The sequence below is a fragment of the Abramis brama genome, assembly GCF_963993115.1.
Source record: "Abramis brama genome assembly, chromosome: 12".
In the NCBI taxonomy this organism is placed as follows: Eukaryota; Metazoa; Chordata; class Actinopteri; order Cypriniformes; family Leuciscidae; genus Abramis; species Abramis brama.
In genome coordinates, this window is record NC_139974.1 from 28,958,800 (window position 1) to 28,982,051 (window position 23,252).

At 35.6% G+C, this 23,252-nt stretch overlaps 3 protein-coding genes across 3 annotated transcripts; 1 reads left to right on the plus strand and 2 right to left on the minus strand.

Annotated features, from left to right (window-relative positions):
* Positions 1-312: 312 nt before the first annotated feature.
* On the minus strand, positions 313-8,358 carry gtf2h4 (general transcription factor IIH, polypeptide 4). The gene is made up of 14 exons (XM_084130878.1): positions 8,134-8,358; positions 7,642-7,757; positions 6,785-6,889; positions 5,783-5,914; positions 5,512-5,697; positions 5,306-5,414; positions 4,568-4,636; positions 4,314-4,397; positions 3,530-3,698; positions 3,305-3,435; positions 3,165-3,212; positions 1,363-1,441; positions 831-892; positions 313-706 (listed from the first exon to the last, which is right to left on the minus strand). Exons 2-14 carry the CDS (start codon positions 7,755-7,757, stop codon positions 596-598), a joined length of 1,401 nt encoding a protein of 466 aa, XP_083987004.1. The 5' UTR covers positions 8,134-8,358; the 3' UTR covers positions 313-595.
* A 74-nt stretch (positions 8,359-8,432) lies between these two features.
* Positions 8,433-10,121, minus strand: polr1h (RNA polymerase I subunit H). The gene is made up of 5 exons (XM_084130879.1): positions 9,981-10,121; positions 9,737-9,856; positions 9,332-9,435; positions 9,110-9,219; positions 8,433-8,599 (listed from the first exon to the last, which is right to left on the minus strand). The coding sequence occupies exons 2-5, from the start codon at positions 9,852-9,854 to the stop codon at positions 8,575-8,577; spliced, it is 357 nt and encodes a 118-aa protein (XP_083987005.1). The 5' UTR covers positions 9,855-9,856; positions 9,981-10,121; the 3' UTR covers positions 8,433-8,574.
* On the plus strand, positions 10,112-21,477 carry ddx39b (DEAD (Asp-Glu-Ala-Asp) box polypeptide 39B; the record flags this gene model as incomplete). The annotated part of the gene is made up of 11 exons (XM_084130877.1): positions 10,112-10,231; positions 11,170-11,401; positions 11,488-11,615; positions 11,717-11,809; positions 13,683-13,866; positions 14,410-14,528; positions 18,288-18,419; positions 20,154-20,263; positions 20,363-20,507; positions 20,609-20,756; positions 20,914-21,477. 11 exons carry the CDS (start codon positions 10,112-10,114, stop codon positions 20,928-20,930), a joined length of 1,428 nt encoding a protein of 475 aa, XP_083987003.1. The 3' UTR covers positions 20,931-21,477.
* Positions 21,478-23,252: the final 1,775 nt, after the last annotated feature.

The window sequence follows — 23,252 nt, forward strand, 5'->3', positions numbered from 1 at the left end:
AAATAAGTATAACTACTTGAAATATATCAATATAAAATATAACTTGAAAACATCAAAAGAAAGAACATTCCATCTAAAAATAAAGTTTTTTTTGGAATCTGCCCCAAAAATGTCAGAAAATGTCACATCAAAAAATGTGAGCTGGTGAATATGTTTTTGTGAGATTCACCCATTAAGACTAAAATGTATTCCCCTCCATCATCCTAAAGGCTAAACAGAATTAATTTTAATTTTACCCCTAATTACTTGTGACTGAAATGTAAATTTCATGGACTAAATTTCCATGTTATCAAACAAAAGACATTATTAGCATTCAGTGTAAACAGCATTTATTTTAGTCAGTTTACCTCAGACACAAACATAGCAAAGACAGACACTACAAAAGCACAAGTCAATAAGGGAATAATAATGCGCATAGTCTCATAAACAGCAAAAGGCTTTGAAGTTTTTTTTAAACAGATGACCTTAAAAATACAAAAAATAGTCCTCATTACAGATGGTTCCTCTTGTCCAGCCATTAGTAGTAATTCTCAGTATCATTCTCAAGTGAACGATGTATCTTGTGGTCTTAAAGGTCTGTTCTTCCTTATTTCCTTTATGTATGGCTCTTTTGTCTCTTCCAGAATCTCTTAACCTCGCTGTGTCCATGTGGCGTCACCACCATTACCCTGTGAGCGGGGTTCTGCCAAACCAGCACACCTAAACCCTGCAGGACAGAGGCTTTACTGTCAGTACTTCGTTACTGCAGGAGAGACAGCTAATGCTTATAAAATACACCAATAAAAAAAAAAGGGGGGGGTGGGGGGGTTGGGGAATTTGCTATTTTTTACCTGAGCCCTGTCCCGCAACACTTCAAAATCAGCCTGGGATAAAAACTGGTTGTATAACACTCCTGAAAGAAAAACATTGTGTAAAGTTGAAGGACACATAATGCATAACAGAGACATCTGTATATTTTCAGATGGCGTTTATGACCCCCTACCCCAAACCTTATTCCAATGCTAATTTTTTATTTGCATTACACTTCACAAACACACTTCTTATACAGTCTGACATTTACACTTGAAAGAATTAACCCTGCAGGTCACCCACGGAGTGAAAACAAATTTTCCATGCTGTGATATCAAGATAATGTAATTTCTTTTTTTTATTATTGAAATGGAGACATCCATTCCCAGAGGTTCCATTTAAATGAAACTGCAACACTCTATTGTTTAAATCATTACAATTACTAATGTAATAAAATAATTGTATAATATCTAATGGTTTTATTTGAAGTAAAAACATAGATTGTTAATGGGAAATGTAAATTCACTTAAGAACAACAAAGCGCTGGTCTCATATGCACAAAGGCACACTCACCCTCAGTAAACTGTAAGCGATCTTTCTCAAGCTCCCACAGTCTGATCTGATCTGTGATGGTTGGGGGAAGAATGGGGGTCTGAGGACAGAATGACACACGGAAACATGTTCATGCATTGAGCAGTGAATATTTGCATAGCAGTATAGAATTTTCATGATAAGAATTACCATATTGCACAAGGGAGACACCTAAGGGACATCTAAAACTACAAGGGGGAACTAATGGGATTAATGCATTTTTTATTCATGGGACTTAAATTATTCAAAAGATGATTAACACACACGAAAAAAATGTATTTTATTTTAAATAATTAAAAACAATTGTAATAATTCTTCATTATTCTCAACTAAAAGAACAGTACCCCAAAATGAAAATTCTCTCATTAATTACTTACCCTCATGTTGTTCCAAACCCATAAGGTTAATCTTCGAAACACAAATGAAGATATTTTTAAAGAAACTTGAGAGGTTTCTGTCCCCCCCATTGAAAGGTAACCAAAACTTAAAAGATTCAAATAGGTTATAAAAAGTATTGTGTTCAAGACCACCTAAACCAAGACCATGTCAAGGCCAAGACTAGTGTGTGTTGAGACCAAAACAAGGCCAAGACTTTGAGGGGTTGAGATCAAGACAAGAACAAGACCAGGGCAGGGCGAAACTGAGTCAAGACCAGACCAGCACTCTTTAAATTCCTTTAAGATCCGCATCTACTGCCTGAGAGAAGTGTAATATTTAATCAATAATTAAAATTAGACTTAGACACTATATAGAGCTTTTACCAATCCAAAAAAATAAATCTTTACTCTACAGTGGTGGCACAGAAGTTGCATCTGAATTGGTACAGTTACAACTGAATAAATAATGTTAATGTTTTAAAAATAAAATTTTGTTCATTGAACGTTTGTATAAAAATCAATATCACATTTGCAATCGTGCTCATATTTGTGAAAACAAGATCTCATAAAAGTATTATTTAGCAATCATATCTTTAATTTTGTTAGCATATGTATTAATTTAGGTTGTTTTTGACACCATACCCTATTTATTTCTGACTCAGCACAACAGTGGCGAAAGAAATCAAATTAGAAATTAGTTATTGATTGCATTTGAAGCAGGAAGTTTTACATCCAATCACATTAATGATGTAAACAAATAAATCAGACAAAGCACCAGCAATTTAGTATACTATTTAGTATATACATATATATATATATATATATATATATATATATATATTTATATGAAGCATCACATATGGCAATGCGCAATGTAATAAAACCAGTGAGGTTTGTTCTAGCATGTGACGCACGTACAAGCTTCTGTTCTATAGTATATACCAATTTATATATTTATATTATATACGTCAATTAATGTTTAGATTATAAATTAATTCACTGTAAATGAAATCTGTTCATACTAAGCAATCATATCGCTTTACAAGGCTTGGATTAAACCACTCAATTTTTATAACCTTTTACATTTTGGTTACCTGGACTTTCAATGGATGAACAGAAACCTCTCAGGTTTCATTAAAAATACATTCATGTGCGTTTCAAAGATGAGAGAAACTCTTACAGGTTTGGAATTTACATGAGGGTGAGTAAATGATAACAGAATATATATTTTTGGGTGAACTATCCCTCTAATAATTAATTACAATTAATTTTAATATGTATGTTTATTATATATTTTATCTATATCGCCCAGCCCTAAACTACACCAAGTTTGTTCAGTTAAAGCTAAATTTTATTTAAACTCTTCTTATTAGCACAATGGTTCAAATTAAACCTGTTAGCAATTACCTGTTTAAGCATTACTGGGTGTGCTCGGGTCCTTAAGAAGTGAATGATCTGAAAATCATTAAATAAATGTCAAAACATCTTCACACGCCAGTCTGCAGGGCAATAGTTTCTAAGTTCCAGCGGCTGCATGCGTCTCTCACCTGCTGTGCTGTTATGCCATTACTGATGGCCTGCTGCACTGATTCTCTGGTTACCTGAGCAACAACCAGGTTAGGAAACCGATATAGCATCTCACTAAATAGAGCTACCAATGCAATCTGGAGTTCAGAGTCTGTCAGACAGAGATAGAAGAAGCGTTTTGACTGATCTTGTAAAGCGCAATGCCTTTCAGACATGTCAGTGTGTGTAATATTAATCTGACATACTTGTGTAGGCATATACTCGATAATTTGTTTCTACAATAATGAAGCCTGTGTCCCCTGTTCCTGGTATGGCTCCTAGTGCAGAACAGGCAGACCCAGAGGCAGGGCTTGCTGTGACTCCTGCAGATAGAGTTATGGCCAACCTCGTAGGGTAGTACCTCCGTGACTTCCTCTGTTAAAAATATGCAGGGAATGATGCAAACCAGTGCAATTGCTTGTTTTAGACATATTTAAAATAAACTTTTCCATACAAAGCATTCAAAAAAACGTAATAAAGAAAAAATTGAGATTGAACGTTAGATTCCCACATTATTACAGGACATTGATCATGTCCCTAATATAAATAAATATATACAACTATATATATTCCTGATAATAAGGAATGTTCCTTGAGCACCAAATCAGCATATTTTTCTGAAGGCTCATGTGACACTGAAAACTGTAGTAAAAGCTGCTGAATATTCAGCTTTGCCATCACATGAATACATTACATGTTAAAATATCTTAAAACAGAAAATATTTATTTACAATTGTAATATTTTTTTTCACAATATTACTGTTTTTAATGTATTTTTAATCAAATAAATGCAGTCATAGTGAGCATAATTATTATTATTTTTTTAATTGCACACCCCCAATAAATAAATAAATACATTTAAATGTATTTTTTGGCAATAATCCTTTGAGATTGGTTCTAGTTCCTAGAAATCCTATTCCAAATCCTGTACATATTTTGAGGGTACATGCGTTATTCAGAGTTATTCAGTATTTTTCCTAGATCACAAACCTTTCTTTGAAAAACCAGACCAAACTCTCGTAGATGCTGCAAAAATGTGAGCAGAGACTCACTCATCCCCTCCACAGAATAGTCCTGCAAGAAAAACAACAATCAAACTAAAAAGCAAAACCTATTAATAACCAAGAGACCAACCCTACTTTAAGGGACTATGGCAAAATGACTTCTTTAATTTAATTATGATAAGTAATGGCTTTTATCTATGACTCATATGTTATGCTTGATATAGTAAAAGCAGCACTCACCCTACCAAGAGTGGAAAAACTCAGTTGAAACAAAAAGGAAAGAATCTCTACCAGGTCCATTCCTCTCGACTATGAAGGAGAGAGATTAGACTGTTAATAAGGAGGTGGAGCCATATTTTCCATCACGCCAACCACATTTACATGCAGCCTAATAACTATGAACAATCAGAATGATAGCTCAACTGGAATGAAAAGCCATCATGTAAACACCTTGGGGGGGAAAAAATTATTAGACTGAAGTGCAAGTCTTGAATAATTCACCAAACAGATGAGCAATTGCACTACTTTCATAATCAGATTCATAAATACCTTGTTGTGTGCATACGGATTGGAACTCTCTAACCCAGCAATCTTTGCAAAGTACTCTTATGTCTGGTTATTGAAGGAACTGGCATGAGGCCATATGTTTTCATATGATAGAGACACAATTTTGGGATGCTGCTTCAAATTCTCAACTTTTGTTAAGTAAAGTTAGCAAAGCGAGAAGAAAGCAATTTTTTTCAATATGTTAAAAAGGCAAACACACACTGTTGTGCCATGCTAAGTTGTTTATCTTTCTCTGACAGGATTCGGAAGCTTCTCGCTGTTTTTGCACTTTTTGCAAGCACATTTTAATTTCAACTGGGTACATGTGAATCTGCAGTTGGACTAATCGGTGCATGTAAACTGTCTTATGATACACGCATATCATAATGTAGGGGATATTTAATGTACAGATTTTATATGTCGTGCAATGACCTGTGCTGTTTTGAGGTACTGCAGGGTGAAGTACCACAGCTGAGATGCTGTGTCCAGCAGCAGGAACTGAAACCCTGCCGATGTGATACAAGGAGCATCACCAACCTCGCTGAGAGGGGAAAAATAGATTGAGATTATTTTTTGGTCTATCCTTCATATTTGACCTACTTTAGTTGGTGCATCAGTGGAGTGATAGTGTGCTCTACCTCCTCATGAGCCCAGCCTGAATGAGGAGCTGGGCCAGATCCTGGCTGACGGCTGCGCTAGGAGAGCCCACCATGAAGTGAAGGATGACCTCCCAACGCTCCATGGCGTACCGGTCGAGACTCTCTACATCCCTCGCATGACGATCAGGACCCAAGTTGCCGCCCTCATCCGCCCACGATTTACCACTGGCAAGGATAAAAGAGAACGTGAATCCAGTAAACCTGCTGCAGCAACACTATGACGGTTCTCAATTAAAACTCTGTTCCTCACCCGCCTAGCAGTGCAATTCTCAGGTTGTCTTTAAACACAGGGTTGAGCACAAAGCCTTGGAGTCCACCCTGAAGCTGCTGACTGTGCCAGAGCCGTAGCCCGGTTAACACAGACACACACTGATCGTGGTCTCTTGGAAAAGCAAAGACAACAACATATAAGAAAGAGATTTATGACACTGTCATTCAAAGTAAGTCAGTAAAAAAATTAAGAGGACCTATTACACTTTTTTATATTTTCAACTTTCTTTAGTGTGTAATGTTGCTGTTTGAACATAAAAAAGGTCTGCAAAGTTACAAAGTCACTCCAAAGGGAGTTATTCAGTAATCACTGTTTCTGAACTCCCTGAAACGCCTCGATTGTAGTCTTGAGTTTTCTTCAAAGAACGTGCATGTTACAATATCCCTCATTTAAATAATTCCAAACGAAGGCATATGCAAAAAAAGGGCAGAGGCCTGGTTGAGTTGCGTTAGTAGTGTTAAAACTCGTGGTTATAGTAAGGGGCGTGACAATTGAAACACGCTTGAAGTGGTTGACAAATCACAACACACTAGTCCAGCCGACCAATCAGAGAACATTGAGCTTTTCAGAAGGGGGTTTTCATAGAGACAGAAACTAAACAGTGCATTCCTGGCAGAATGAAACAATGTAAAATATAACATTCAAGCATGAAAATCTATTCTAGTAGACCCCAAAAACAAAATCAACACTTTGTGAAAGGGCAAAATATGGCTTCTTTAAATGTACTTAAAAGAAGTCTCTTATGCTCACCAAACTTATCTGATGAAAAATACAGTAAAATCAGTAAAATTGTGAAATATTATTACAATATGAAAGAATTGATTTCTATTTTAATATATTTTAAAATGTAATTTATTCCTGTGATGGCAATGCTGATGAACAATTTTCTGCAGCCATTACTCTAGTCTGAAGTGTCACGATCCTTCAGAAATGTTATATACTGATTTGTTTTAGAATGATAGAACTAACTATTGTACTTACTTTTGACTGTCTTTTTTAACCCACAGCGCAACTGCAGCCTGTGGAAGTGGGTGGTCTAAAAACAGCATTCGCATCACATAATTCTTTCCCAAAGCTGGAAGTTCCCTGTATGCAAATAAATGAGAATGAGCCAATCAGCATAACTCACTGAGATTTAGTATTATATCAGGACCATCAGCACAGGCATTAAAAGGGATAAGTCCCCCCCCCATAATTAGAAATGGCCAAATTTCTTGTGACCGACAGTAATATCCAGAGATGCAAACTACTGAACTTTTTTATGAAAGTTCACTGTTTTGAACAGAAAATACACAATATGTTATTTAAATGATTAATGTAATTCAAACTGAATATGATGAGACAAGAAATGTTTTGCATTTCATTTAATTTGTAAATAGTTTAAATTGATTACTTCATAATTGACATAATACTTTTTCGTTATTCCCTTAAATCCCTTTTAACCCTTTAATTATTTTATTCATTTAAATAAAGACCAATAACTCAATACCCCCACCCATGCACAAAAAAGAAAAAAAAAGAAAGAAAAAGGGTTACGGCCTTGTAATATATAATGGGCTCAGAAAGGTATTTGACCAATTATGCCACATACAAATGTTGTGAATGTTATTAGATTAGATAAAAAACAAAGTGGCACCTGAAAATAATACTAGATGTTAGAACTGTTGTGTTATAATTCAAAACGGTCACAGACTTCTTTGTAAGAAATGTTGTGGCTTGAAAAGTAATAAAAGTTGAAATGTCTTGCATTTTCACTTCATTGATATTTTATTATCTAATCAAATAACATCCATACATGTCAATACGCATGTATATTTAAACACTAAAGCAAGATGGACCTGTATACAGCCAGGCATGTTGCAGGGTGATTATAGAGCCTGTCGAGGACCTCAGGGCTCAATTCCTTTAGATACTCATGCAAGTTCTTGCACTGCAGCTGGACGCGAAACTTCATCTGTAAACAGGCAGACAGATGAATAAGGAGATGACTTGCAAAAAGATGCAAAAGATGACTAGCATTAAAACGTATGTAATAAAAATAATTATGAGTGTTAAATACAACGTCATACTGTTAATATATATTTTAAGACATATGTTCAGTGTCAAAAAATTTTTCACATAGGAACCTGTGACTGAGGCGTTCAATGGATAAAACTTAAACTAAATGCATTTAAAAACAGAAGTCAACATCAACGAATACCGTGAAGACAACATAAACTGAATCCTCGAGACTTTTGTCCTACTGTTAACGAATAGAGGAAACGTTCTAAATTTTAATACCTTAGTAATTTTCGCTTTAAGCATATCTAAAAGATAGTCAGTAGACTTACCTTGTTTCACATGTGTCAGGGAGCACAATACAGTGCATTAAATGATGTGAATCATTTCATTTCTTCACAAGCGTTGTGTGGATGCTTCCATGAAGCCATGTTGAATTATCACGTGATCGCCGAAACGGGCAGTCTGATTGGTTGACGTGCCTGGGGAGACTTTTCGGTAAAGTGTAGTTTTGTGTAAACTTTTTCATAAAAATATGGATTTATATTCGGTGTTTTTGTGCATGACCTTTTTTTTTTATTATTATTATAAACGTAAACTGTATAATATAAATTCCTGCAAAAAATGACTTTCACACATTCTTTTTATTTTTTTTATTTTTTTATGATGAATTAACATTGTGGACAAATAAATTGTATTTTTATATTTAATACTATTTAAATTCTGGCAACCAATAACTGTAAAAGACAACAACAGCAGCAAAGGTAATTTTCTCATGAATCCTCCTTTTCTTGGTACCTGTAACAGAGAAATCAAATGAATATATTTTTCTTGTCAGTAAACTGACATATTGAACTGATGGCAGTTATAATCACTTAAAACAATGTCTAAACAGCATTAAGGACAACCTGGTGCCAGTATAAATGGTTTCATTTAAAAATGATCGCTAAAAGTGCTTAAAGGGATAGATCACCCAAAAATAAAAATTCTGTCATCATTTACTCACCCTCATGTTGTTCCAAACCTGAATGAGATTCATTCTTCTGTTGAACACAAAAGAAGATATTTTGAAGAATGTTGGTAACCAGACAGTTGACGGTAGCCATTGACTTCCATAGTATTTTTTTTCCTAGTATGGAAATCAATGGCTACCGTCAACTGTCTGGTTCCTGACATTCTTCAAAATATCTTCTTTTGTGTTCAACAGAAGAATGAATCTCATTCAGGTTTGGAACAACATGAGGGTGAGTAAATGATGACAGAATGTTTATTTTTGGGTGATCTATCCCTTTAAGAGTGCATAATTACCTGCAGTGTATACATGTGAAGAAGACTGTCTGCCCTTCATCTGCCGATCTCATCTGTCTTGTATGATACACCATTCCCTCTTTATTACAGCGAGAACATCTCCTGTCAATCTGATGAAACATTTGCAGAAAATGAGAAACAGGTGAGAAAGTTTATTGGGTGACATAACAAATTGAACTAATAGTTTTAAATAATTAATTACTGTATTTTGAAATAACTTACCACTGGCCCCTTTAATTCAGCATCTTCCACGCTGTCACTAGCAATGGAGCTCTGATCCAAAGGATTAAACACCACCGACGACTTAATAACTTGACCTGTGAATTCTGAGAGAGAACACTACAGCTAAATTATTTATTTATTTCATAAATCAGTGTATATATATATTTTTTAGTTTTAGTGTTGTAAGATCATGCATTTATGTATCATGTTTTCATACAAATCAATTTATTGATTTAATCTATTTTTATTTTAATAAAATGTATTTAGTTAAATATTATTATAATTATTTATTTTACACTGTTTTTCTCTGAACTTTCCCCTCGCGGGCCCCTAAGGGTCACGAATAACAGTTTGAAAACCCCTGCCATAAATTACATTTTATGACATTAAAAAGATCTCTCTTACCTTCAACAGATATTTCAAAAGAGCATCGAGGGCAGGTAATAGTATTTTCCCTGCCAGGCACTGGGAGAATGTTTCCACATTCAGGGCAAAAGTCGAGGTCACCTTTAAAACATGACATTGCTGGAAAAAACAAAGTAGAGATTTATTTTACACACCTCATCCACAGCGTTCAAAACAGTTAGGACTTCTGTAACTAACACATAAACAAATGTGTCACGCGTGTATCCACATAAATAGAACTTACTTAAGATGAAGTTCGAATACAATTGTATTAAACTTGCCAGCGGGAAAAGTGTTGCGGTATCTACTCAAGTTTTAATAACAATAATATGATGTCTTCGCTAAAAACTGAAATGTCTCTTCTCAAGGCAGTTCATGCAGTTCCACATGTTGGGTCCTTCATCAAAACACTCTATTCGTCGCTTGTTGATGACGTTGCTGACATATCTAGCAGCAGGTGTAGTGAAATCCAACTGCTTCATACAGCATTTCGAGGTAACTGCGATTATTTCTTAAAAAATAAAAATAACAGTCAACACGGGAGGTGATAATAGTCTTTATTTTCCGTTAGAAAACACGCAGGAATGTTGTGTCATAGTGTATGATTTGGCGCGATGCATAATATCTTGGGCTAAATGGATAAGCTACAGCTAATATATTTAATTTTCCTTCGGTTTCACAGACAATTCCCAAACTAAAATGCATTAATGAGCTTTTTTAACTAAAAAAAAAAAAAAAACTTGCATTAACATATCTTAAAATATGTCAGTGTATTGTTTTGTCTCAAGATGCACACCAGCAATGTGTTTTTCTAAGGCAGGTTTATAAAAGCTACTTAAATGTCCTAATTGAACTAAAGTCTAATCCTGGTTTAATCTAAACCCTGTCTGTGAAACCAGGCGATAGTTTCTTAGTTTAAAGCGACCTGTCCCCTTAATTACATGCATATTAATTAACATAAAACAACAGCTTTGAATAAATTGTAATTTCTAGCAATTGTAATATCGGAGAATTTGATTTTATTGTTTAATAGTTGTCTTAATTACTTAATTAACTAATTAATTAGTTTAATAGTTGTCTTAAAGAGTTGTTTACGCTATGAGTCTGTATATGTTATCAAATCGAATAAAATAACACACACCCATTTCTAATTCTAATGTAATTTATGGTCATGTTATGATTATAAATATGTTATCAAATCTAATAAATATTTTATAGTATTTAATTGTATTTAGATTTGATAATGTTATTCACAATTTTTAAACACAGACATACATAAAACGTCAATTGTGTCAAATAATACACACACACACACACAAAATAGCAGCAGATAATAGTATATATAACAATGATTGACAGGAAGAGGCAGTTACTCCAGCATATTTCATCATATTTTTGCATTTACCGTTGTTTTATTCCTGTCTCTCTGCAAGATGACAGAGAACGACGTTGAGAATGAGCTGTTAGACTATGAGGAGGATGAAGTTGATGGCGGTGTTGCTGGGGATACAGGGCTTGGACACAGCGACAGTGTCATATCCATCAGGAAAGAAGGGGTCAAAGGGTCATATGTGTCCATCCACTCCTCAGGATTCAGGGATTTCCTTCTCAAACCAGAACTCCTGAGAGCTATAGTAGACTGTGGCTTTGAGCATCCATCTGAGGGTGAGCAATTCTACATGTGCTCATATAAGGTCCTTGGATATCAGTTTAAGTTTAGTATGAATATATTTGTGTTTTTCCTTTTTTAGTTCAGCATGAATGCATTCCTCAGGCGATCTTGGGGATGGACGTATTATGTCAGGCCAAGTCTGGAATGGGGAAGACGGCTGTCTTTGTGTTGGCCACCCTTCAGCAGCTGGAGCCAGTGACCGGTCAGGTAACAGCTCTCTTTTAAAAGGCTCTGAAAACAAAGAACTAAGACATAAATAAAGTGTGCTTTACGTGTCGTTGACTTGACCAGTAATTGTTCTCACCCAGGTATCAGTGTTGGTGATGTGTCATACTCGAGAGCTGGCGTTCCAGATCAGCAAAGAGTATGAGCGCTTCTCCAAATACATGCCTAGTGTCAAGGTAGGAAGATGTTCTATTTGAACCCTTTTCATATTTACACCTCAAGGAAAAGCTTTAATACTGTACCTGTTTTAGAATGACTCATTTTGATATATAGCAATTGCAAACACTTACTACATAAATATGTTGAATTTCATTATTTTTATTATTTTCAAGTTTTGGAACAAAACCTAAATAATTACATCATTAGGTTAGAAATCTTTATTAATCCCCTTGAGGGGAAACTCATTTGCCACCATTACACATCACAAACAGCACAAGCAATTAAACATTACAGCACAATCAATCCATACAATAATTACACAGCTTCATTAAAAAAACTCACTGCAGCAGGAATAAAATACTTTCTAAATCGCTCAGTAGAACACTGAGGCATCCCTAATCTCTCAATAAATTAACTTTTAGGTCCACCAAAAGGACCATATAGTGGATGACCTTCATAAGTCAAAATCATTTTTAATTTTGCCCTCTTGCCACCTTGTCATCCATCGTAAAACTCCCTCCTCAACAAAGCATTGCATAAAACAAAACACTGGCCAGAAAGAACTCATGATTCTTAAAAAGAATTGTGCCTTCTTGAACACAACCTCACTGTTCTTCTTCCAGTTTAATTTACTGTCCAAATGGACACCAAGGTATTTATAAGACTGAACTATCTCTATCTTCTAAAATCAATAATCAACTCTTTGGTCTTCTCAACATTCAATTTTAATATGTTTTCATCACACCATTAATGTAGACAACTGATTCCTACCTCATATGCAGAATGCACATCTCAACCAATTTTACATAATTATCTGAACTTAATGTAGTACTATCAAAATAATTAACACAACCATCAAATTTGACCAAATTGTACCAAATTTATTTTTGCATACAGCACCAAAAATGTCCACCAAATTGCTCACATATAATGTTACACAAATAACACAGCCCTGCTGCTGTGTCAAAAAAAACAAAAAAAAACAACAAAAAAAACAGGTGATTACTGTAGTTTTTTGTGTGCAAATTTCATTAAAAAAAAAATTGGATCAGCTTTAATGCACTTATCAAAATAATAAAAGCACATAAATATCAAAAGTTTCAAAAATAACTAAATTCAAAATGCATCATTTAACTTCTAGTCTGTAAAGGAGTGTAAAATTATGTTCAGACACTTCATTTCATTAATTCATTTCTGTTTGAATGTAGTAAAACGCCCTCAGATGTGCCAGAAAACACCTGGGTCGACATGCTTGCATTATCTTCTGTCACTGGCCATAATTCTAACCTTGAAATTAGGATTAGGCATAAAATAATGTCATACATGTGAAAACTGTCTGAAAAAATGAACAAACAGTTCTAACCTGCCTCAGAGGAAGATGGGAATCATGTCTTTGTGGCAGTTTTTCTGGTGATTAAGGGATAATACAAGAGTTCTTAACCTTATAAATGGTTGTCAAAAGCAAAAATGTTATGAAATTCACATATTTTTTTAAGAAAGTGTGAAATTGTAGAGCAAAATAACCACTATTTTTGAAATCAGAAACCCAAAGTGTATAAGAAACAAGTATTGGTTTTCATTCAGCAAAAATGATACAGGGTGGTGATTTTTAAATTACATTTAGAAAAATAGATTAATCTGTTAATTATATATTGATGTGTGACTTTTAATGGTGGAAATTAAATGTTTTTCCATTGTAAAAGATATGTTATTAAACATAATTTTTAATAGCCATTTCAAAAATCTAATATCTATGGGTAATTCATACTGTTAAATAAAATGTATTAATGAAACCTACACCTATAAATACACCATGTAAATTCAGGAGTTTAATTTCAAAGACAAACCTTTCTCAAATGCGTTTGCTCACGCTGTCTCTCTCTCCCCCAGGTGGCAGTGTTCTTTGGGGGTTTATCTATAAAGAAGGATGAGGAGGTGCTGAAGAGAGAGAGCCCTCATGTGGTGGTGGGAACTCCTGGACGTATTTTAGCTCTGTCTCGCAACAAGAGTCTCAACCTGCGACACATCAAGCACTTCATCCTGGATGAATGCGACAAGATGCTGGAGCAACTTGGTGAGCAATCTCTTTTTGAGACTATGGATGTGTTCAGAATGGAATTTACTTGAATAGTGTGCAGTTCACCGTGTACTGCCTACTTTTCTTTAAAGGGATAGCTGACAAGAGATCAGAGACCATTCCTCCATACAGAATCTCTCCAGATCCTATAGAACCCTATAGAAAATGATTGGGCGCCAACATGGATCTGGAGAGATTCTGTATGGAGGAATGCTCTCTGATCTCTTGTCAGGTGTTCTCCAAACTCATTAGGCATTATAGGAGAAGACTCAGCTGTTTCTTGGAAAAAGGAGGTTGCAAAAAGTATTTAATAAAAGGGAGCAAATAATTGTTCCCAACTTGTTTTGGAAAAAAACATTTATTTCATAATGTGATTTTCCCCCCGCTTTCAATTCTTTTACTTCAATGAAAGGTTAGATTTGTGCTAAATTTTTTAATAAAATATCAAAAGGATTAACATTGAAGATTTATTTTTTACCAAGGGGGCAAATAATTCTGACCAGCACTGTAAATGTATTTTTCTTTTACTGTCCACTGCAGATATGCGGCGGGATGTCCAGGAAATCTTTCGTATGACCCCTCACGAGAAGCAAGTCATGATGTTCAGTGCTACCCTGAGTAAAGAGATCCGTCCCATCTGTAGAAAGTTCATGCAAGATGTAATTACGCCTCTCCTACTTCTACCATGTCAACAGCTCCTTCCCTTCACAAGACCACCTCATATACACCTGAAAGAGATCCATTTACGGCCTCCGTGAGACATCGTAACGCTAAATGCCCCACTCTCCTGCCCGTTTGATAATCACAGACTGTTAACTAATAGAGGCACAGCGAAAAAGATGTTAAGTCCTTAATCCCCGCCTCAGCTGGCAGCGCTGCGTCAGCATTTGGCAAACACAGTCACCCGTCCATTTGGCCAACAGATATTGCACCATCCATCAGGCTCAATCCTCTGTAAATTTAAACAGGTCCTTTAACAACCTTTGCTAAAGTCATGAAGAGTCCATTTAATATATTTTAAACAGAATAAGAGGATGTCTTTAAGGGAAGGATGTAGTGTATCTTCAAATACAATTAAGGGCCATAAATCAAAGCATAAACACATCTTTAAATATAATTTAGGGACTTAGTTAATAATGAAAAACTCTTCATTCCAACTCTAACAAAATCCCTCATATTAAAATAATACTTCACTCTCAGTATCTATTTATCAAGACAAATTACTTTAGTTCCTGTTTGACTGTAATTCCAGCCTGGAGATTTGTCCTCAAATAACCTTTAATTAAAAGAAGCACTTGTTGGAGCTTCATAAATTCTGTTGCCAGCTGCCAGACACTCTCAAGTGGCACAAAACTAAAACCGATAAAGTATCGGTCTAACAAAGCAAGCCAGCTGCTAAAAACTACATTCGATTCACGACAAAGTGGCACTCCAGGGCTGCAATTAATTACTCTTTAACAAAGCAGACAGCATAATGAAATCATCTGAGGAATAAAGCGAAACAAAAAGATTCAGTCATTGGTGGCATAAATGAGTTCAGGTGGACCAGCCAATGATGGAACAGCTCTTCATCAATCCAGCTGACAGTCTGTGATTAGCACGGTTCCTCATCTGCCCCAAAGAAAAAAAGAAAACACGGTCTGTTTCTAAGTTAAAATCAAGGCAATAAAACTGGCCCGAAACGGAGAAGAAAGCATGCGCGGGTGTGAGGGACAAGACAAGAGAGAGAAAGGGAGGATTAAGCTGCGGAAGACTGGAGCGAGAGGGATGAGATGATGAAGAAACTTAGAGGAGAGAGGAGATATGCGCGGGTGTAGATAGAGACGCACTTGAAGAACCGTTAGGTGGCAAAGAGCAACTGAAAGAGTGACTCAAACAGAAACCATAAATAGTAAAATACAACTTTGCACCTATTAAAAAAATCTGAATGACTTGTGAGGGGCATAAGTGATGTGGCTCTACTAAATATTCATGAACAAATTCCTGTTGCACCATAATATACTATAAAATAATGACTCTCAAAACTGATTCAAACATAAACTCATTTAGTGAGAGTTATACATAAATACTATGCACATTCAGATGCAGCCTAATGTAATCCACTGATTTGATAGCTTTATTAGGTTGAAGACAATATAGTAAAAAAAGCTTTAGACACACCAATTCAGCAGCAAATAGAAGATTGATTGACAGGAAGTGATAGATTTGCCTTAACATCTCTAAGGTAAGTGCAAACGTGTGTTAGACACTAATAAAGGTGGAGTATAGTGCTTTTGGTAAGGGCCCAATAGTGATAGAAAATAATTGTGAACTCAGTAACTTTTACTTGGCCACCTCTATTTGTTATTCTTCCCACAACCCTTGTATTAGTGGCCCAGATACTAAAACATGTGTAGTTTTGCACAGATAGATCAGATTGAGGATGTTCTCTGTATTTAAGCAATTTGGTGGATGAATTTGGCCTTCTGAATTGATTTGTTAGAACATCCCACTGCTAAATGTTACATAGTGTTGCAGTAACAATGTTAGGTGGTGTATGAGTGTTTAAAGTTAACATGAAATGGCATTTATAACTCGTACTTGCGTAAAGTGACAATTTCCGGGTGAAACAAGAAATGATTGGGGGGTGGGGCAGGACTTGATAGGATGGTAAAAAGTGGACAGACTATACTGGGATAAACTTTGCAATCAACTGAAATACCACCAGAACATGCTTAAAGGGATAGTTCACCTAAAAATGAAAATTCTGTTATAATTTACTCTCAAGTTGTTTCAAACCTGTATGAATTTCTTTCTTCTGCTAAACACAGAAGAAGATATCTTAAAGAATATTGGTAACCAAACAGAATGTCCTTTTTTTGTGTGTTCAGCAGAAGAAAGAAATACAGAATTTTCATTTTTGAGTGAACTATCCCTTTAAGACTAGTATGGTGGCTAAATGTTGAAATTTTCCCATTGTAATGCATCTTTTTTCAAATCTGTTATTTATCACCATAACTGCATTACCAGTAGCCTAAAATAATATTAAACAATATATTAAAAAATATTTTCAGTCAGACAAAAGCAACTATTCATATTTTTTAAATGTTACACAGATACTTTAGTCCAGACCTAGATAATGTGATTGTAGATCGGTTTCAACTAGCATGTACACGTTATTCAGACTACAGTTGGCCTCTTGCTTGTGCCTTATTTAGACTTTGTCCAAATCCATTTTTTTTTGCATATCTGATTGGAATCCGATTATAATTAGCTAGTGTGAACGGCAAAAAAGCACATGAAATCCGTTTCGAGCTATATTCATATGTGGTTTGAAGTCAAATTAAAAATAATTGGATTTGGACTGACAGTGTGAAAATAGCCTTAATGAGTCAATATCTGTTTGGTTATTTTTAAAATGGCAATAAACCAAGTAGTGGTAGATCTTTGTTTCGTATTGTGATGCACATCTGAGTAAAACAGATTATCAACAAAGAAGAAGAAAATGTAGGCTGAGGATATCTATGCATTGTTTTTTGATTGGATCTGAATTGATTGGATCTGCCTCCATCCAATCAAAAAAAGTCCTATATTTTAATTAAAATTGTTTATATAATTTAATAAAATAAAAAAAAATGACAAGGTCAAAAATAATGAATCACATGCACAGATAAAACATTCATAAAAAGATCCATAAGATACATTTGGAAAATAAATTGTGGACTGATGAATCAACCACATTAAGAACAGGAATGTGTATTTGGAAAGCAAATAGGGTCCGTTTTGATTTCATGTTGACTTTATACTACTTAAAACTTCTTACAACATATCATTTCATGTGATTTCCAAACTGCACATTGTTTGGTAGTTTTACTTTGTGTTTCTCAAAAGATCTGTAGTTTTTGAACGTTTATTTAGAAATTGCAGAGATGTGATTTTAGGGTTGAAAATGGTAGCTAAATATAGTCTAGGTCAGCAGGGTAGCATTTATCAACGTGTTTGAGACTGTGTGTGTGTGTGTTGCGTCCTCATTGGCTTGGGATGGGAGGGGAGGGTGAATCTAACCCCCATCCCTTCTCTTGCTTCCCTTTCTCCTGCTATTTCATAACTCTCCTTTCTAACACCATGTTCTCCTTCTCATTGTCGTCCCCTCCCCCACCACTGTCCTTTGCTAAAATCTTTATACCTCTTTTGTCCTTGTTTTTCTTTGTGTTCTGCTGTCTTTCTTTCCCTGTCCACATCGACACCCATTCCACCCATGCCGTCACTCTGTCATAAAAAAACACTTCCTCTTTCACACCCTTATAACACTATGATCTGCACCACCCACGTCTTGTCAACTTTCCTGTATGTGTCTTCACACAATCTTAACCCCCTGATCCTGCACACTCCTCTCCCACCCCTCCTCACCTTCCCCCTGCTTCCACTGGTTGTCCTAGCCGATGGAAATTTTTGTGGACGATGAGACCAAGCTGACGCTTCACGGCCTCCAGCAGTACTACGTCAAGCTGAAGGACAACGAGAAGAACAGGAAGCTCTTTGACCTCTTGGATGTGTTGGAGTTCAACCAGGTATCTCGAGAGTCCACCAGGACACACACACAAGTCAAGATCCCTAGCACTGTTTAATCCATTCAAATTCGAGAGTGATTCAAAAGAGACCAGGGTTAATCGCTAAAGTTTGCAAATCTATTCAAACCAAAATTTTCCACTGTCTAATAATCGTTTGCATACCTGAAAGTGACATGCAATCTGGTCGTTCACAGGCTATAATGCAAAATACAATTCATCTCATTTGAATACAGGTTTAGTTAAAGGACAATTCCAGTGAAAAATGAACCTAGGGGTAATTAACACATGGTTACCGAGTCGATTGTTCCCTGGGATGCGTTTTCATGAAAATCGAATGTAAAGAGTTTTATCTCTAAAAACAGATTAGCTTATAACGCTAGTATATGGGGCACAGAGTAAGTAAAAGTAAATCGCTAGTTAATACCACTAACAAGGCTCAAAATAGCCTCACACTAACACGGTAGCATAATGAGGGTCCCTACATGCAAACCGAAGCATTGAGAACTTTGTAAGTGTACAGACAGTTTAATAAGAAGAGACTTTATAAAGACAGTATATTACGCGTTAACAGGCAGCAGGCATCTTGGAAAACAGTCTCGACTAATCGAGTCACGAACGCCGCGCTACGTTATATTTCACAAACGTAATTCCTATCGACCAGCTCGCTTAGCACGGCGTTCGTGACTCGATTAGTCAAGACTGTTTTCCAAGATGACGCCTGTCTGTAAACGCGTAATGTTCTGTCTTTATAAAGTATCTTCTTATTAAACTGTCTGTACACTTACAAAGTTCTCAATGCTTCGGTTTGCATGTAGGGACCCTCATTATGCTACCGTGTTAGTGTGAGGCTATTTTGAGCCTTGTTAGTGGCATTAACTAGCGATTTACTTTTACTTACTCTGTGCCCCATATACTAGCGTTATAAGCCAAACTGTTTTTAGAGATAAAACTCTTTACATTCGATTTTCATGAAAACGCATCCCAGGGAACAATCGACTCGGTAACCATGTGTTAATTACCCCTACGTTCATTTTTCACCGGAATTGTCCTTTAATACAACTTAAATGCAAACTACAACCCTCTGGAATGGAACCATAGAAGTAAACATTTGTGTGGATAAAAGACAGTGGTGTTCAAAACTACATTGAAAATGTAGGATTTAAAATTTTAAACAAGGAAATAACTTGATTATATGCAATTTATTTATATATAGTTTGGGGTCGATAACATGTTTTAATGTTTTTGAAGTCTCTAATGATCATTAAGGCTGCATTTATATAATGAAATATTATTAACATTAAAAGTACTGTGTTCTATTTGAATAAATAAAAAAAATATTCCATGTTTCCTTTGAGGAAACCATGATTTTCAGGATTCTTTGATGAATAGAAAGTTCAAAAGAACAGCATTTATTTGAAATATAAATCGTTAGTGACATTAAAAGAGTTGTTACTGTCATGTTTTATAAACCGAGTTATATATTTAGGCCTATAGATTCACTGTCCACTATTACTTTCAATATTTCTTGTACTTGTTTTTTTGGATTGCTGGTTGCTGGATGACAATGTTTTTTTTGGGTTTTTTTCACCAAGTGAGCTAAAAGATTAACCTATGCTTTGAAAAAGTCAATGGGTGAATTTGTCCACTTGGTTTTAAGTGGTCCATTAAAATTTGTTGTTTCATTTTAATGATGAAAATTGGTTGGTACGGTGTTACAGCTGCTTAGTATTGCAGGTGGTGATCTTCGTTAAATCGGTGCAGCGTTGTATCGCTCTTGCTCAGTTGCTGGTGGAGCAAAATTTCCCTGCCATTGCCATTCATAGAGCCATGCCTCAAGATGAAAGGTAGAAAACATTCACACATTATGCGCTTTAATGTTATAGTTAAGATGGTAGGATTTTTGGGGGCTCATATCACATCTGATTCTCTGATTATTATCCCAGACTAGCTCGATATCAGCAATTTAAGGATTTCCAGAGACGAATCCTGGTGGCCACAAACCTGTTTGGCCGAGGTATGGACATCGAAAGAGTCAACATTGCGTTCAACTACGACATGCCTGAAGATTCGGACACATACCTGCATAGGGTCGGTTCAGTTCATGTGACAATGGCTTATGTCAAACAAAACCAAATCATGGGCTGTAAATGGATTCACCTGAACAGCTTTAACTCTTCTCATTCCTTCAGGTTGCGAGAGCCGGCAGGTTTGGAACGAAAGGTCTGGCCATCACCTTTGTGTCAGATGAGACTGACGCACGCACTTTGAACGATGTTCAGGACAGGTTTGAGGTGAACATCAGCGAACTTCCAGAGGAGATCGACATCTCGTCGTACAGTGAGTGTTAATATTCCATCTTTACAAGCTGGTTTTAAAGGGTTAATTCACAAAAACATAAAATTATGTTTTATTCACTCATTTAACAAATTTTTTTTGAATTTGTGCAGTCATGACCACTTGCGTGATTTTCTCCTTGTGCATCTATTTCTCCTAGTTGAACAAACACGATGAAGATGACAACGCAACAGGCAGCAGTTTCTTCAGAGGATGCATGGCATTGTAGCATTTGGTAGCAACTGAGAGTTTTTATTTCATATAGACTGTTATGGTGTTAGTGTATACTTAAAATAAACAGCTCATATCGCAGTGTTATCCTAAATGTGGTGGGTTTCTTAATTCCTCTTCAGTAGTTCAGTTCTGTTTTTGCTTGTTGAAAGGGGAAACAATTATTTTACATTTTTATTATTTTTCCTCTCAATATGAATAATTTCCCGTTTGCCTTATTCAGTTTTAGTTATTTATAATGGAGAGGCATATTTTTTGTTTTCTGTGTGAAGAGTTTATCATTGGATTATAATAGAGACCATACAGTTGATTGCATTGATGTAAAATTGTTTGAAAGTTATTAAACATATTAGCAGTATATCCTGAATGCTTGTTACCAGTAAAGTAGATATAAATGGAATATAATTGTGTTCGTTCGATTGCCAGGCAAAAGGCCTCTTTGTTTAAACTATCAATGCCTGTTAAACCAAATAAACTATGTTTGTTTAATTTACAGACACTTTGTTTGATTCATTTCAAATCTCAAAGCAGATCGCAAGACTTTTGGTTGATACCTGAACACTCTAAAATGTCCCTTGTTCGTGTGATGGAATTTGTCATCGGCACAGTCCACTGATGTCCATGAGCACCAGCCAGTTTTTTTTGTGTTCGCACAGACAAGAGTGTGTGTGCGGGTGATTTGAATGCTTGAAAAAAGGCCACTAGAATGCATCTGTCCATGCTCACGTGTCCATGTTTATTCAAAAGAATAAACTTTGAAAAGCCTAGGCGCTCAACTGTTGGCAAGATGGACTACTAGAACATGGAAAATGAAGGGCCTTAACAAAATACACCTGGGCCCAGTTGTTCAAAAATTTGAATCTGGATCAGAATTATCTAGATTTGGAAATCCCATGTTTAGCTAACCAGGATTAGGTAATCCATCTTACTTTTGTGCCGGTTTTTCAAAGCAAAATAGGATTGGATCACCCTCTGGATTACATTTCACAATGTAACCTACACTTGCTATGTAAAGAACAACAACAGGTAGAAGAGTCAATATCAGGTCACTTTAAGAGATTTATTTGAAGAAAGAAAACGACCAACAAACACTCCCTTCCATTTTTTATTTCCTAACAGTTAGAACCCTTACGGAGGCACTAAAGGGAATAAATAAAATGGGAGAAAACATTTATATTTGAATGCTTTTCACTGATTCTTGGGAATTTGGCTAAAACAGGTTTTAATTTTGAAAATAAAAAGTTAGTAAAATTACAAAATCTGAAGATATATTATCATTGACCAAGGTCTTGGCTGTTCAGCAATATATCGGTGCAACCTCCTCATTTTGTATTTTTTTCATAAAATAGGCGTTTTTCCAGTTATTACTTTGTTTTTGTCAACACCGTCAGACACAATAAAAAGCAAATCATTTTTTATTTATTTGGTCTAATATGTATTTAGAGTTTTTAAATCATTATCTGGCATTCTTAGTACACATATTTGCTGTTAAGTGTTAAATATTCACTTTTTTTCATGTTTTATACTGTTTCACGTGTACTCCTTTAAAAGATCTAACATCATACAACGTTTACTTTAAGCCTAAATAGAAAAAGTGATGTTTTTTTATTTAACAAACATATTTTTTGTATTAAAAGATACCATTACTTTAATAACTCAACAGCACTGAAGAAACATTGTAAGCATATTCATTTAAAACAAATAAAACTCCCTCTGACGGTGGTGACTTTAGAACTGAGGGTGGTGACACTAATCTGACGGTGGTGACAGTGGCCTCATTACAACATACAATTCCAAAATTTATACAACTCAAGTCAATGGCTTCTTGCTTAACAACTTTATTTAACTATTTGGTCCAAAAAATAACAATCCTGAGCACTGTGATAAACATTTAGCCTGCCTACTCCGAGCTGGATCGTGTATGGCCTGATCCACCGGACTGTTTGGGGGAGTTTCTAGGTGATCTGAGCCCTTTCTCTTACGTTCTCTTGATACTTTTTGTCTATGTTTCCAAGCCTTTCTCTGACTTCTCTTTTCCCTTTCATTCAAGTCATTGCTATTTTTTTAGCTTCCCTTCCTCCACCCTCTTCTTCCATCTTTGCCTTTCCGTTCTGAGGTATTCCGCCTTTAAAGGAGAACTTGGCAACTTTTTTAACTTAATAAAACTGTCTAGAAATAATTTGGATGGTTAAACAACCTGTTCTGGTGATATTGGTGACTTTCCCCGCTCCCCCCAGCGTTCCCATGCGGAAAACCAACCTTGCAACT

Bases quoted from the DNA above. Each gene is read 5' to 3' on its own strand.
- gtf2h4 (XM_084130878.1), bottom strand. From the start codon at position 7,757: ATGAAGTTTCGCGTCCAGCTGCAGTGCAAGAACTTGCATGAGTATCTA. The intron at 5,698-5,782 runs GTGAGGAACAGA...TATCCTTGCCAG, and splicing joins AGAATTGCACTGCTAGGCGG to TGGTAAATCGTGGGCGGATG. The intron at 4,398-4,567 runs GTGAGTGCTGCT...TTTTTCTTGCAG, and splicing joins GTTTTTCCACTCTTGGTAGG to GACTATTCTGTGGAGGGGAT.
- polr1h (XM_084130879.1), bottom strand. From the start codon at position 9,854: ATGTCATGTTTTAAAGGTGACCTCGACTTTTGCCCTGAATGTGGAAAC. The intron at 9,436-9,736 runs GTAAGAGAGATC...GTTCTCTCTCAG, and splicing joins TTTTGAAATATCTGTTGAAG to AATTCACAGGTCAAGTTATT. The intron at 9,220-9,331 runs GTAAGTTATTTC...ATGTTTCATCAG, and splicing joins CTGAATTAAAGGGGCCAGTG to ATTGACAGGAGATGTTCTCG.